General features: G+C 42.9%; 1 protein-coding gene across 6 annotated transcripts in view; it reads right to left on the bottom strand.

The window, feature by feature from the left end:
- gpat2 (glycerol-3-phosphate acyltransferase 2, mitochondrial) overlaps positions 1–17,044 on the bottom strand; it is a 76,329-nt gene that overhangs the window by 11,505 nt on the left and 47,780 nt on the right. For all 6 annotated transcript variants that reach the window (XM_072704101.1, XM_023838395.2, XM_072704095.1 and 3 more), the window contains 6 exons: positions 2,957–3,065; positions 1,768–1,878; positions 1,328–1,401; positions 1,138–1,248; positions 552–692; positions 288–387 (listed from right to left, as the gene is read on the bottom strand). In XM_072704101.1, coding sequence (XP_072560202.1) covers positions 288–387; positions 552–692; positions 1,138–1,248; positions 1,328–1,401; positions 1,768–1,878; positions 2,957–3,025 — 606 coding nt within the window. In that variant the 5' untranslated portion in view covers positions 3,026–3,065. The remainder of the gene's footprint in view (positions 1–287; positions 388–551; positions 693–1,137; positions 1,249–1,327; positions 1,402–1,767; positions 1,879–2,956; positions 3,066–17,044) is intronic.

The following is a 17,044-nucleotide window of genomic DNA, read 5'->3' as shown; positions in this document are numbered from 1 at the left end:
GAGCAGAGGGGCGGTGTGTGGACATCCAGTTAACTGGATCCACTGGTCCCTAGCCTTAATTAACTGTCTGTTTGCGTTGATTTTCCTGATGTCATGTGGCTGACATCACGGATATCAATCTTTCAAGACAAAAGCTTCCACAATGCCTCCACAAACTGTGCCACTCTAGTACTCCTAAAATGAAGTTACATGACTGAAAAAGAGGTGAGGACAGGGAGTCCGAGCTACAGGGGAGGGGGGTGAGGGGAGGGGTCACTGCCAAGGGGGTGTGGCCAGGGGACTCATACCATGTCTGTGGCTCTTTGGAGGGCAGCCACCTGGTTGAGGTTGATCTGGATGTTACAGAATAGGAAACGCAATAGTTTAAGTACCATCCAACTGGCCACTCTGGAGGAAAAAGGAAGGAAAATGGTGAGATGCACAGATAAAACTAGCATAGATTTATGAATGTCATGTGCCGGGAAGACAAATAAATGCATAAGTTACATCTCTCTCTCTCATACACACATACACACACACACACAAACACACAGATAGCCAGGAAGACAGACCTAAGCAGCACTGGAGATATGCTGACTTCAACGTGAGAGTAGAAGTGGGAAGCCTGCCCCCTGGTGTTGAGCATGGGGCACTGCTGCTGCTGGTCGGGAACTTCAAACACACTGTCCGCAGAGGAGAGCACCTTCTGCACCCTGAGGCACGCAGCCCAAAAAAAGGGTGACAGCGGTCACAAGATGAAGGCCTTCCAAGCAGACAATGACTGCACTGAAAGCCCAAGTGCGTACACACGCGCCCAGAGCAAAGCAGGCTTGTTTTCTCTGCAGGGAAATGCTTCTCCATGCCCGACAAAAAAGTTATTCAGCAATAAGACTGGAGTTGAATTAAAGCTTTGTGCCAAAAGTGCAGATGCATGGGCTGCTGAAGAAATAAACGTAGAAGGAGGGGGACCACGCAGAGGCAGAGGAGACCCACCTCATCTCTAGGTAACCTGTCGGACACTCTGCCTCTCTAGAATAAATCCTTTTTAAGCAGCTTCCCACCACGTCTTCGCCGCCTGTCACCGGAGCATCTTGCCGATGGAGCCTATGATGATGCTGGTGACCTATGCGACTCCCTCACTCGAAGCCCCCTGCTCACCGCTCACTGCTGCGGACTTGTCCGCCGATGTCAGTGGTGACGCCGGGATACACCCTGCACCCCCAGACGAATGCCAGGCCGCACAGCCGCCTGACGAGCCAGCCCCGGTACCTGCAGAAGGGACAGGGACGAGGGTGGGACCGCAGGGCACCAAGAGGAATGGGAAAGGCAGCAAGCAGTGGCTGCATACCTGGTATGAGTCTCATTTACGCTCAGCAGGTCCCGAAATCCCAGGGAGGGCGACGGCTGCAGTAGCTTCCATCCCTGAGAGACAGAGGTGCCGTTTTGAGAGAACACCCCTGTCACACCCAGGCCACACCCCTTCCAAACAAGACCACACCCACTAAGCAAGACCACACCCCTGTCACACCCAGGCCACACCCCTTCCAAACAAGACCACACCCACTACGCAAGACCACACCCCTGTCACACCCAGGCCACACCCCTTCCAAACAAGACCACACCCACTAAGCAAGACCACACCCCTGTCACACTCAGGCCACACCCCTTCCAAACAAGACCACACCCAGGGCACCCCCACTAATTAAGACCACACCCCTGTCACACTCAGGCCACACCCCTTCCAAACAAGACCACACCCTCTTCCATACTAATGCCCTCCTTTCTCACCAGGCTCTTGGGGGTGCACTGATGGCAGCACCGTCCCACCACCGGTCTGAAGATGCCCAGGACCGAGGGAATGGTCTTTAACTTCTTCCTCATCTTGAGCCTCCACAAAAACTGAGGAAGAGGAGCACACCTTGCTGGCAAAGAGGAACAGAGTGTCGCGCGACATCCGCACCTCACACAGCATTTCAAGCACGCACAACTCTGCTGAGCTGCCATTGTCATTTTAGGCACATATAGCTTCCCTTTGACCGGTAAATCCAATCACCATCCAGATTAATTCACTTAATCACAAGTTATTACCGCCACACAAAAGAGAAGAAAATCCTTTCCTCTCCATTTAAATGGGTTTAACAGCCTCTGCACAAACCAAGCACCCGCTTTGTACTCAGGCTGCAGGGTCCTTGGGTTTAATGAGCGAGAGAGAGAGGCGGCTGCGTACTCTGAGCACAGCACCTCAAATCGGGAGCGACACGTCTCTTACTTCCAGTAACGCTTCGCTTGCACTGGAAGCCGCTGCGGTCCGATCTGATATCGCACCGTCTTGGACTAAAAGGATTCATATAGAGTGAACCTGAACCGCATGCCGGGTGCATGACTCCCAAAGCACAAAGTGCCCGCACAGTGATTACGAGCGTCCCATCGAGAAGCCGGCCAGCCTCAGGAGGGATATGGAAACCTCCAATCAGGAGCCCTCTTGCTGAGGCTCACTGGCTGTGGGGTAAAGCTGCCCGGGGGTTCGAGGGCCTCCTTCCAAAGGCCAGCCAATCCACGGCGCAAAAATGCCTTGGGCTCACTTGTCTTTCCTGTATTTCGGACATTTTGCGAGGCCACCAATGAACAACCAGTGTAGCTGACAGTATATATCACCTTCATGGGTGAATGGTTTTGCTGACACAGCGCTATGACAGGGATGCAAGAAGACCGACCCTGGTTGTCCTCAGTCCACTCATGGCCTTTTGGGGTCACAGAACCGTCCACAGAGACTTCTGGCTGCCTACAGGTCAGGATGAGCGTGCGACTGTGCTGCTCACTGCCACACCCCCGAATGCCCATCACAGAGACGGCTTAGGACAGAGCTGTGAGGTGTCTGTGCCCTGGTTCTCTCTTCAAAGAGCAGCAGCTAAGCCTAATAAGGATACAGCCAGGCTCCAGGGCAGGGAAGGAAGTGGAGGAGAAAGAGGGGCCTTACCGGGAGCCTTGGCTTGGGGGGCTGCCTGCGAGCAGGGCCTGGGGGGCCCCCTCCCTCTTCAAGCAGCATTCCAGTGCCTGGGGGGCTGAGACCTCTCTGGGGTGGAAACCTAAAAAGCAGACACACAGGGGACAAACCAGTGACTCTGCAGGAAACTCTGGGCTTAATGCTGCAATTAAAACGCAGACACTTACGCACTAACAATAGAACACGGGAGATACTAGGCTAATTATAAGCAAGCAGCACTTGTTAGAACTCGGGACTCTGGTATCTAGGTTTTCTACTCAACAGATTACGGAGAAACCATAACAGCTCCCATCTGAAACAGCCCATCATGCAGAATCACACGACGCAACAATCACACAAGGACGTAACTGATGGGCTTTCCCTGGCTATACGGCTTTTTATGAGGCCTTTTTGGGTATATACACTAATTAGTTTATTCTCTGGAGAGTCACCAGTAATATGTTGTTTAGGCACTAGCTCAAAGTCAGTTGTGACGCCTGTTTTCTATATTTAAACGAACCCTTCCAAAGCAAATGATGACTTTCACCACTCTGGCTTCACTTATCTATAATTCACACTGAATATGGTGTAAGTCACAAAAGTGAAATATGCACAAACAGCTAGAAACTGGCAGCTCTGCACCGCCAAAGAGAATGTCAGATGGATCCCAAACAGAAAAATCCTGGCAGACAGTGAAAACGTCTTGGTTTTGTTCTTTTATATTATATATATAGTTATATAATTTCATTCCTAATTTAATTCAGTTTTACTTGTATAGCACATTTTCACAACACTACATTGTCTCAAAGCACTTTGCATTATTCCTGCCAAAGCCTCCAGTAAGCAAGCCAGAGGCGATCTTAGGAGGAACCCGGCTTAAAGGGGGAACCCATCCTCCAGGGGCCAGCAGAGGAAGTCAAATTCAAATGAGCAAGATGGCAGAAGTCCCAATTCACAGTATCCAAATCTAGTGCTGTAGTTCTCCAGACCGGTCTTGGTCTCGGTCTTGTCTTGGTCTCGACTATTTGGTCTCGGTCTTGTCTAGCGGTCTCGATGGGATGGGGAAAAAAAAAAGAAAACAGCACATCCTCACAGAACAGTATCATTATTTATTACACGCCTCAGTTCAAATGCAACCAGTCAGATGCATCTATTTTAAAAACGTTACACTGTATACATTTTCTCAACGGACACTGCCAGTGCTTCACAGTCCACACACATCATACACATCACATCATAGTGAAGTTGGCAAAGAAATGTCCGAAAATGTCCACAAAGTCTATAGCATAGTTATAATTCAAATAAATTTGGTATTTTACATTCATTAGAAAGCACGGTCTTGGAGGTGCAAGTCAAGCTGGAGGCTCAGTCTCTTCAATTCAAAGCAAAGGATCATTACATAGCTGTATTCATAGCTTACCCCAGGCCTCTGTCCCTGGTATAAGAGCCTTAATATGAACATCTTTCTGGTACATCCCATCTCTTTCCCTTGACGAGGTCTGATAAAATGGTTATAGGAGAGGATTGCTGAGAATATTATTTTCCATCAGGCCTGGGAGATTTTAAATGAGAGATATATGGACATATGGACAATATAATTGAAAAGATAACATGAAATTCATATAACGAGTAATGACACTTTACAGAAATGCCTTTTTTCTCTACAGTTGATCTGAGTAATGTGATGTCGATTCTAGCCCTAGTCTGTTTTCGGTCTTGGTCTTGGTCTCGGTCTCGCCTTAGTGTACTTGGTCTTGGTACCCCTCAAGTCTCGGCAGTGTCTTGGTCTTGATACCCTCCGGTCTCGGCAATGTCTTGGTCTCGGTTTCGGCGGTCTTGACTACAACACTATCCAAATCTTAAGATTTGAGTTTCAAAGCTGGGGCGGGCAGGTGCTGGCGGGCAGGTGCTGGCAGGAAGGTACATGCGCTGCTTCTGATGGCAGGACTTAACAGTGGTTCAGCAACAGGGCGTACAGGAGAGCGGGCCGGAAAGAAGCCATAGGTAATGGAGATGTCACAGACAGCAAGGTAGGCAGGATATCTTGATCATTTGCGGTCTCCAGGCAGCACACCCCAGAAGGAGTAGGGGAAATAAAATGGGCAATTAGCCAAAGTAGAGGAGACCAGAGGCAGTGCAAACAATAAGGTGAGTGCGGTATGAAGCTCCGGCAGATATGGCTACAGCAGCATGAGTAGGAGGGGGAGGCAGGTGGGAACGCAGGTATGGGGAGTCCCTGAAACATCAAGACTCCAATTTCACAAGGGGGTATGACAGCACTGACAGTTCAGTTCATCCAAAGCCAATGGCATCGATCCCCACCCAGCTCTACACCTCACACTACAGGTCTAATTGGGAGTGAGCAGTTAGCTAGAGCTAGAGCCCCTAAAAGATAGACTAAACAAGTGCATTTTTAGTCTGGACTTCAGCATTGTGAGCGAGTCTGAATCTCGCACATCCACTGGAAGAAAATTCCACAGCTGAGGAGCTCTACAAGAAAGTGCTCTACAGCCTGCCGTAGTTCTTTCTACCCTACGTACTAATATATCCCGCTCCTTGAGATCGAAGTAAGCAAGGAGGGTTGTAAGAGGCTAGTAGATCTCTAAGGTATTCTGGTGCAAGGCCATTCAGTACATTACAAATAGCAGTATTTTGTATTGAACCCAAGACTTAACTGGAAGCCAATGAAGGGAGCATAGAACAGGGCTAATATGATCAGATTCTTTGTTTGTAAGAACTCTGGCTGAAGCATTTTGTACCAGCTGAAGTTAATGTAAGGATCCAGATGGGCAACCAGAAAGGAGGGCATTACAGTAGTCTAGTCTGGAATTTATAAAGCCATGTATTAGTTTTTCTGCATCATGCAAAGAGAGCATCTTCTGAAGCTTGGCTATGTTCCATAGAAACTAGAACGCAGTTCTGGCAATGCTTCTTATGTAAGTATCGAAACATTGATCTGAATCAACCAGGACACCAAGATGCCTGACCACTGGGTTAAGCTTAAGGTTGAGGTTGTCAAACTTATTTCGAGCAGCCTTGGGTCCAACTAGCAGTACTTCTGTTTTTTTCTGGGTTTAACATTAGGAATTTTTTTGCCATCCAACACCGGATGTCCGGTAGAGACAGAGAGCTGCGATGCATCATCTGGTTTAACAGATATATACAACTGTGTACCATCAGCATAACAATGGAACCCAATACCATGATTTCTAATAATGTTACCGAGAGGTAGCATATATCAAGTGAACTTATATGCACAATAGCCTAGCAGTACAGTACAGTAGGTCTTCAACATGATTAGATCTGGTAATTATGTATCATCACTGATACATTCAGACAGAGGCACTAGCAATGAACTAGCTATGAAAATCCAAATCAGCTTTTGTACATCCCATGGCAATAACAAATCACTAATTATTGTCTGGAGGACAGTGACTTTTTATTTTTAAACAATGGCCACTTCAACTACACAATGTGATCCCTTAATTCTGACAACAGAAGGGGCTGTCCACCATCTGGGAAAGGGTAATGTCAGTCCATACCTAAAGTGCCGCAAAGCTCTTAAATTTAAGTCAGTAGCAAACCTGCTGATGGATCGTCTTTTGGAATGAGATGAATGGGCCATGGATGAAAGTGGTAATGGGATTCCTCTGTTTAGATAACAGAAAGAGCTGCACAGAAAAGTAATCTAACTGGCTGCAGTCTCGTTGTGCATCTGACATTTCACGTAGCTACTGCATATCTTCATATTCATGCTCATGTTACATTGTATTATATTTTCATTTCATTTTCGTTCCATGTAAAGGTATGAGCTCAAAGCATGTTTTATGTTTATACTGGAAATCTTTCTTACGTTGCAAATATTAATAAAAATATGTGTGCGTAAGAGGTTTTGTGTTTAGAGACTGTTTATAGAAAGCTCGATTTACCTTGCTTCATCTGTGAATTGTGCAGTGATGGTCAAAAAAGGTAGAGATTTTCTAAAGTACGATGACATAAAATGATGAGAAATGTGTTGACCCCCAGTTACAGGCGGTAGCTTAACCAAGCTTAAAAGCAAATCCCAAATATTTTCCATGAAAATCCATCAAGTGCTGGGACATTACGAAATCACCTGACCTGCAGATCTCCCAGGGCTTAACTTCCCAATCCGGCAACCTCATTAAGTATATGGAACATTTTTCATGTCTTGAATTGCGTATGATAGCTGGCTAGCAGGCAAAATTCACGTACCTATTTTGCCACAAAAATTTTACCGTGTTGCGCTGTAGTGACACCATTCACTAAAATACAGGGCAGCTGAATTTATCATGCTGCAATAAATGCTATTAACCCCATAGAACCCTATTAACAACATAAGACACAATAAGATGTGGGCACCACCATTTAAGGAGGTAGGATTCAGGTCATTCATCACTACTATAAAGGGTCATCCTGTTTCTGGTCTTAACTCCCGCAAACCAATCCTACCGTGCACCACTCATGCTGTCTATTCAGGTCCTCAATACCCTGGAAACGTTTCCCATCTGTCAGTACGTTACTTTTTCTCCCTTCATCTGCCGGCTCGGCTGTACTGATCCCTTCACTGCCTTGTTTATGTATCCACACAAAACACGTAAACCAATTTCCTGCGGCCACCCCCATGTCTCATGGCCCCTGTTACCCATCTGCCCCGTTACAAATATAGATCAAACAATGACACGCAAATTATTTATATCAATTACATTTATTATTTTTTAGGTTTTCCTCATGAATGATTCATCGCTACATACATTTAATATCCAGCTTGGTTATTTTTGTACAGTAACTGAATATTAATTAACATGAATTCAATGTTTTGCACTGTTCAGTAAAAGTTTTGGGGGGGGGGAAACTATTCAAAATCCAACATAATCCCAGATCCAAGATCTGTAAATACCAATAAAATCCGGTAGCCTACTCCAGAAAGCAGAGGGTCGGAATGATGCCAGCGTGTGGCAGGGTATGAAGAGGAATACACACCATGGGCATTTAAAAGAGCCAAACCACTGAGACCACAAGTCTTTGGACATTCAAGCCCAGACTCAGGAGATGTCTGGCTGCGGTGCAACCTACTAGCATGTCAGTCACACAAAACATTTTTTTCTAAAGGATCACCTATGATAGTTGATTAAAATGAAGTGAATGCATTATTTAAAAGTCTTGAATTTAATCATTCAATTTAAGCACTCACACCCTACGGACAATTGCGAAACACTAAATTAGCCTAAGTGAACATCTTTGGACTGGGGGAAAAAACCTACATGACACAGAGAGCATGCAAGCTCCACACACTCATACATACGTTTGTGTTCATATCTTGTGGGGACTGTCCATTCATAAGTAACCAAACAAAATACAAGACTTTCGGCATTTTTAGCTTTTTGATTGCATTCACAGACTTTTATAAAACTGAGTTCCCCCTTGTGGGAACCAAAAAAATAAAAAATATCCCCACAATGTCAAAATTACAGGTTTGGCCCTCGCAATGTAATATATGCGTGCCCGCCCACCCACACACATACAAACAAACGCACGAGGCCAGATCCAAACAGTGCCACCTATTCATTGAACTACCCACATTACATAAATGACAAACTACCTCGAACCCTCCCCAAAATTTGATTATGCTGGGCAATTACACCCAACAATTCCATACTTAAAAATAAGACACTCCAGGCTAACAAAGAATCGGCGAGCTTCTGAACCCACAGACATGTAAACACACCCATAAACATCACAGAACAAGCTATTGTTCCATGAGAGCCTTTGATTTAACCAGACCTTTCTAAAAACTATTTAGTGCAATGTTGGTAAATGCCAAAGCTGAACCGAGATGGCCATTGTGTTATTGTCAGAATCGCGAGCCGACAGCCCTGAAAGGCTCAAGTGATCATCAGCCATATCTAAGCTAATGGAAAGAGGCGGCCTTTCAACGTTATTATTTGACTTACGCAAACAAGGACGATGGCTCTCTGCGATTACCATTATGAGTATTACATAAGGTTGGGGTAATGGCCAGGCTGCCTGAACGCTGTGTATATTATATTAAAAATGCAACGTAATTATACATTGTTACCTAAACCAGTTATGAATGTAGTGTCAGGGATCTGAAGTTTTTCTGCTTTGCTAGATACATTTGTTTGCTACATCTTCCTCAAAGGAAAAACCCAAATAGCGATTTATTTAGTTTAATCTACTTATCAAATTTCCTTTAACCTAATTTCGTTACGAAGAAGTGTTAATGAACTAGGCGAGGTGCCCAATATCTCATTATGTTCCTAACATTGCCACAGATTGATCCATCAATCTACCTTTAACTCATCCACTTAAGTTGGCAGCAATCCAGAGTCGAGCAAGAAAATCACAGACTGTAAGGCGAGGCACTTTCGAGAGTTAAATCTCAAGTCTCACACAGACACACCGACACACACACTCAAAATGAAACACAAAGGATTGACGTGAATTGTGGGTAAGGGCTGTCCCCAAAGGAAATGGATGCAAATGGTCATTTTCATGCACATTACATGCATGTCTCCTTTCTGCATTTCAGACAGGATATTACAAAAGACACACAGCTTTTTGTGTGAAGGAATATTTCACTGTAGAAAACAGCATCACAAAGAAATTTAGTTTGAGTGAATAGTCTCTAGATTACACCACTCAAAGAGGCAGTCTATTCACTGTTACGGCAGATAAGGGATCAAAAACATTTGCAAATGGATGCAAGGGCTGGGCTGATTTCACTTTCAGAAAAGTGTGAGCGTAGTATACTGGCATATTCTAAAGTAATCAAAGCCAGTAATCATAAATCCATAGTGCTTAGTACATATCATGTTCACATAAAAATTTCAGATTTGTTAGGTGCTTTTTAAAATGTACAACAATGTATTAAGAATTTCTTCAAATTTGTATTTACACAAATGTATCTGTCTGTCCGTCCATCTTCTGTAGTCGCTTATCCTATTCAGGTTCGTGGGGGGTCCAGAGCCTATCCCAGAGGCAGGGAACAACCTAGGATGGGGTGCCAATCCATCACAGCTAATGTGTTTGTTTTATAGGAAAACAATACATACTTTACAATCCTCTCAGCAATTCAGGTTGAATGAATTAACTTCTTAACTAAGAAGCCTTTGGCTTCTAGGACCATGCGATCTGCTCAAACACAGACAATCACTGCAATTGCAGGAAATGAGGGTAGATATCGGCACACCTGTTCTGTAGGCTGACCAGGTCTGGTGGGCATTCAGTGGGCAGAAATCGGACTACGCAGCCTGACACCCGGTTCTGCTTCTGTTCCTGGGCATGGCCAGGAAGATGAAGTACAGTATGGCGACGGGGATGGTGCTTCAGATGTCGATGCATCTGATCATAACCACAGAGAGCACATCTGAATGTTCTTCTTCGTATCTGAAGGTAGTTGCTCTGCAATTTTGTGATATGTGGAATAATGACAATAAAAGACTGCCAATTCTAATTCTATTTCTAGAACATGCAGACAGAAAATCGTATGCACAAACCTCAGGGACAGAACACAAAACAGCACTGTCTCCCTAGTTCGAGTTTCTCTAGTTTGCATAAAGCCATCTATTCTGTAGTCTTGTTCTATTCTTTGTTTATAATTTGTTTGTAATTTGTCTATGAATGCAAATGTTCCACTCACTATACAGCAAGTGTGAATGACTGTAAATGAAGAGGAATGGAACTGCTGGTGACGGTGACTATGGGAAAATGCTGGGGGACTGGGATGAGGGGAGGAACATCCCCAGTCTCTGCAGCTGTTAAGCAGGATGCAGCCTGACCAAAGCAGGAATATTTTAACTGCAGCCAGTAAAACTGCACAGAATCCATGCCGACAGGAATATCTGGGCTTTCATCAAAACTGGAAGCAATGTCTCAGAATTTAAGTCTCTTCTGGTAATTTGACCTTGAACCAGACAGGATTAAATTTACATCAATAAATTTATACCTCTATGTACTAATTCATCAGACATATTTCTGAAAGAACACCTATCATTTACTTAAAACTTGCAGTACCCCCGACAACAAAAGTTACACCTGCAATTCAATCCGGCCTAAAATCGTACCCACTTGCTAACCCTCATCTATCTACTTAAGAAAACATCAATTTGATTCTGCTTTGTCGTTCTACACATTTATCTGTAATGCAAATAAAACATCAGAAAGAAGATCTTGGCAATAACATCTTTTACTTAAAAACCTTTAACTGCTGAAGGGTATTACATGTGTCTTATTTTACAAACCTAATGAACGATCTTTAAACCAAATGACTTAAAAGTCCTGTAACTACCAGCGATGGGGACTTGAGTTTGCGACTCGGGCTCAAGTTGCACTCAAACTGACTTCTGATTTGACTTATTTTTTGACTCGGACTCCAATTCCGACTCGTGAACAATAAGAGTTTTAAGGCTCGGTTGAAATTTCTAAACATGCGAAGCATTGAGTGTACAAATCTCCCCAAACTGTAAAGGCATTAAACACATCACGACATGCAGCAGTGAGCCAGAGTAGCGTGATGCCAGGTGATATCAACAAACACGCTTTTTCTGTTTTACCACTAGTACACACACTGATCGGACCCGATCTGACAAAGCGTGGGATATTCCTAGTTTTATTTGACATTAGAAGGCACCACTTAGAAATAGGTATTGCTTAACCAATATCACAAATTATATATAGAATACACTGTGTTGTTATACAGTGACACAGATGGGCATAGATTTCCATTAATCTGATAATTTAGCAGGTATGTCCCAAAAACGTTTCTGACATCTTCTTCCAAATTGAAAAGTGCCCGCATCTCTTCATTGTACACCACATACGATATATACAGACGCTCCTCTATTTATGAACGAGTTACGTTCTGAATGGCCGTTCGTATACTCATTCATTAGCCAATTACATCACTTTAATGCAGTCGAGGGCAGAGTCTGGGATGTTTTGGTCTGGCTACTTCATACACAGGAAGCTTATTTTTGTTAATCATATCAGGAAAGGCTTCAGTTGCACAGTCATTCTGTCACGTGAGCTCAATTCTGTCGCATGCACGTGCATGTGTGTGGTGTATGGGTTTGCATAGATCACATTTGGGGACCAAAACTTCCTTAATTTTGGGGACATTTTTTCAGGTCTCCATATGGATAACCTCAATTTGATAAAAATCTGTGAATGCAATCAAAAACTAAAAAAGTCTTGTATTTTGGCTGGTTACTTACGGTGAAGGTTAGAGCTGGGTAGGGGTTAAGGTCGTCATGTTGGGATTAGAGTTTTCCCCCATAGAAATGAATGAGAAGTCCCCACAAAGATATAATTACAAACCTATGTGTGCCTGTGTGTGTACATAGTTGATTGTAGTTGCTAAGTTGGGCTGTTTCTGATTGGTCACACTAATTAAAGTTTACTTGTTCTACGCAAGGGACGATTTCATCATAATGTTATTTTTGAAATTATTAGTTTTAAAATCTACATTAAAATAGTACTTAGGTTCTTCAAGAAATTGTATTGCTTCAAAGGCATTTGAAGTAGTGATTACTTTGAAAATGCATACAGTGGTACCTCAGAACTCGAAGTTAATCCGTTCAGAACTGATCGAATTTTCCCCATAAGAAATAATGGAAAACCAATTAATTGGTTCCCAGGCCCAAAAAAATACATCTAAATATGTTGTTTTTAGCATTTAAACACAAAATTAACCGGATAAAACAAGAAGAGCATATACTGTACTAAACACATCTAAGTACATTTATCAAAACAGTAATTTGTAAAGTAAGAAAATAAATGTATCCAAACAATGTGTCCTGCCCCGATCGTCCACTCCTTCTGTGTGCCACACCCCCCCGTTAACCCCGTGTGGAATCCCTGTGTGATCAACCGTTTTAGGTTGTTTTCATTAGCCCACTGTATTTCGTCCGCGTTTCAGTTTGTTTCCCCAGTCCGGTCATTGTATTGTCCGTCTGCGTTTTGCCTGCCTTACCTGTAATTAAACCCCGTATTCCCCGATACCCTGACGCCTGCGCCTTTGTCTCCATTCAATATTATTAGAATTAAATGTATTAATGGTTTATTATTAATATTAAAATAAATAAGAAATCTTTATTTTTAAATGTATTATTAATAATTACTGTTACTGTCTATCATTGTCTAAATGTATTTTTACTGTCTAAATATACGTATTCAGCTAGTGTAAACATGCACGATGCTATCACAGCGAATGCGAGGCTGAAACTGAAGCGTTACCCTTTGTTTCTGCTGAGAGACGTGCCACGTGACTCATTTCCCTGTGCGTACAAGTTATCTTATTAGGTCGGCGTTTACGGTTTGACTTCTGAGATTCAGATCGAGCTGTAGGTAATTTCATTTTTTTGGAACTGGTTGGTTCGACTTTTAAGAAATTTGAGTTCTAATGAGTTTGAGAACTGAAGTACCACTGTATAAACCTAAGGAACTATGACACACGCAGTTTTTCAACTGTTAAAGTGGCGATTCCCTTTTAGTTACTAACTAAAGTTACTAACAGAAAAAAAAAAAAACTTATAGGCAGTTAAATTTTTGAAAAATAGCAATGTCATACTGGAACCACAACGGAGACTTGACTCTGTTTCTGATTTTGTGACTGATTTTGTGAACATCTCTGGTAACCACTGCTCTGTCCTGCCAGCCATCAGTCTTCTTTCTAAACCTACATTTTCGGTTGCCAATTTTCCTCCTGTTCTCATAGTATTGATTCTCCCCTAGAGTACATTTTCTCCCTGTTCTGTCCCTAGTGAGGAGAGCTACTGAAGCTTTGTAGAACACTGAACAACAGAGTGATGTTAACAGGTTCAGGAGAAGGGGGAAAAAACATAAACTGAGCTGCATTCCCAGAAATGGCATTTCAGCAGAAGCCCAAATTAGAGGTGAATGATCAAGGCCTGATCATTAAGTAATCCCAGCAAAACAGACCTAATTTCAAATATGGACTCAGGACAACCTTACAGGACAAGAGTGAAAGTTTACAGTCAAAAGGTAAATAAGAGGAAAACCAATAGATTGAGAGAAAGAACAGATATCAGGCCAACAAAAGGCAGCAAAACAATGATTATGAGGAGGTTATGTGCATGCTGGGGCTCCATGCCATCGCAGGGCGGCATGCGTATCACATTCACAAACTGGAATCAGAACATGAACTATTTATCACAGGGGAATCTTGATAAGAATGATGAAGACCTGTGAAACGGATTAAAATCTCTATGTGCTAGATTTATTTCGGTTTAAAGAATATGCATTGAAAAGTAGCACTTCTGTCGAAAATGCAGGTTATTGCTACTACTATGATTTATTGCTTCAGTGAACTACCAGCATAAGTACAAACTCACTGTACAAATGATGCCAGTGTCTTTGAGATGAAATTCTCATACGTGTATTAAACGCCGGCACGTTTCTGTCTTGGGCTTTGAACACCGCATTGGTCTTTCTGTGTGTCCACCCCTACAGATATCTCCTCCTTTACACATCAGCAATACAACACACACATCCCAGAAAGGGACATTTTATTATAGGAAGCTGAAAGGGGATTTTTATCCACTCAGCAAAATGGTGAATACTGTTGAAGCTACAATAAAGAAAGAAAGAAAAGGTTTACTGGAATTTGGAATATATATAATGTGTAATAAACACTGCCCTCCCTCAAGGAAAGCTGCAAACTGTGCATTTCACAGAGTGAGAGAAAGGACTGGAGATGTGAAACAGGAAAGAAGCTGCGATAATTATCCAGAAGACAGCTCATTGCTTTTTTACATCTTTATATGGTTAAACCCTGAACCAACCAAAATCATACTTTAAAATGAAATTTATATGTACAGATGGATAATTCTGCAATTTAGGTTAAACGCCTTCTTTCAGTAGCAAAGCATTAGACCTCTTGGGTGACTTGAGCCTCCATTTAACCATTAAAATGATTCAGTGAGCAGTGTGGGTCTTTGATCACCTGAGGTATCTGTAATTTCCAACCTGAAGCACGCAGTCCATGAATAACCCAATTTGGAGATGCCACTTAGATGTACTACATGATTTTTGACTTTGGGAGGAAACTGGAGTATGTAGAGAAAACACAAATATTACAGGGAGAAAATGCAAACTACAAACGCAGAGCTACGCTCAGAATCAAACTAGGGGAGGGTGATATGACAAAAATATATCACAATTTTCCAGACAGGATCACTGTGGAAGTAAAATTGGACTTTAGTAGGCCTGGGAGGGGAGGCATATTGGGTCTGTTATGTCTTAGGCAAGAAGAGATTGTTTTGAATACTGTATGACCTCGCTTTGTGATAGCTGCCTGCAGTTCGTTCCGCAGACCCTGAAGAAGGCTCGGACCTTGGAGAGGGAGACAGAGGCGCAAAGGGGGGGAGAAACCACCTGCAGGAAGAGACTCGAAGCTGCCCAACTGGTGCACAGAGAATTATGGCTTAATAAAATAGTTGCAATAGACAATAAATAATATGTTACGCAATTGATCGCATAAGTAATCGTGTTAATCATACTAATGTTAATCATACTAATCATATGTTAACCATGTATTTGCAGTGATTCAGGGACAATACATCAATGTGTTAATCATTACTCAATGGAACACCCAAACATTAACAGTGATTCAATGTCATATAATTAATATCTATATACAGTGGTACCTCAGTTCTCGAACTCATTATAACTCGAATTTCTTAAAAGTTGAACCAACCAGTTTGAAAAAAAAATTACAGTGGTACCTCAGAACTCAAAATTAATCCATTCAGAACTCCGGACCGAATCCTAAAAAGTTAGAGTTCTGATCGAATTTTCCCCATAAGAAATAATGGAAAACCAATTAATTGGTTCCCAGCCCCAAAAAATTACACCGAAATGTTTTTTTTTTTTTTTTTAGCATTTAAACAGAAAATGAACCAGACAAAACAAGAAAAGCATATACTGTACATCTAAGCACATTTATCAAAACAGTAATTTTTAAAGTACCCCATGTGGAATCCCCGTGTGATCAGCTGTTTCTGGTTGTTGTCATTAGTCCGCTGTATTTAGTCCGTGTTTCAGTTTGTTTCCCCAGTCCGGTCATTGTATTGTCCGTCTGCGTTTTGCCTGCCTTACCTGTAATTAAACCCCGTATTCCCCGATACCCTGACGCCTGCGCTTTTGTCTCCCTTCTGTCCCCGCTCGGCCCGACAATATTATTATAATTAAATGTATTAATGGTTTATTAGTAATATTAAAATAAGAAATCTTTATTTTTAAATGTATTTTATTATATAATTACTATTACTGTCTATCATTGTATAAATGTATTTTTACTGTCTAAATATACAGTATGTATTCAGCTAGTGTAAACATGCACGATGCAATCACAGCGAATGCGAGGCTGAGACTGAAGCGTTACCCTTTGTTTCTGCTGAGAGACGTGCCGCGTGACTCATTTCCCCGCGTGGACAAGTTACCTTAGGTCAGTGTTCACGGTTTGACTTCTGATATTCAGATCGAGTTCTAGGTAATTTTTTTTCGAACTGGTTGATTCGACTTTTAAGAAATTCGAGTTCTAATGAGTTTGAGAACTGATGTACCACTGTACTTAGAACTCGATCTGAATCTTGGCAACTATAGAGGGATCACACTTCTCAGCCTCCCTGGTAAGGTCTATTCGGGGGTTCTGGAGAGGAGGGTCCGCCGGATGAGCGGCAATAAGTCGGACTCATTTCCAGTGAGGGTTGGACTCCGTCAAGGCTGCCCCTTGTCACCGATTCTGTTCATAGTTTTTATGGACAGAATTTCTAGGCGCAGCCAGGGCAGTGAGGGTGTCCGGTTTGGTGACCTCAGGATTAGGTCTCTGCTTTTTGCAGATGATGTAGTTCTGTTGGCCTCATCGGACCGTGACCTTCGGCTCTCACTTGGACAGTTCGCAGCCGAGTGTGAAGCGGCTGGGATGAGAATCAGCACCTCCAAATCCGAGACCATGGCCTTCAGCCGGAAAAGGGTAGAATGCTCTCTCCGGGTCGGGGATGGGGTCCTCCCCCAAGTGGA

The sequence above is a fragment of the Paramormyrops kingsleyae genome, chromosome 2 (genome assembly GCF_048594095.1).
Source record: "Paramormyrops kingsleyae isolate MSU_618 chromosome 2, PKINGS_0.4, whole genome shotgun sequence".
Lineage (NCBI taxonomy): Eukaryota > Metazoa > Chordata > Actinopteri > Osteoglossiformes > Mormyridae > Paramormyrops > Paramormyrops kingsleyae.
Note: the sequence above shows the minus strand (reverse complement) of the source record. Positions and strands in the feature narration are given on the sequence as shown.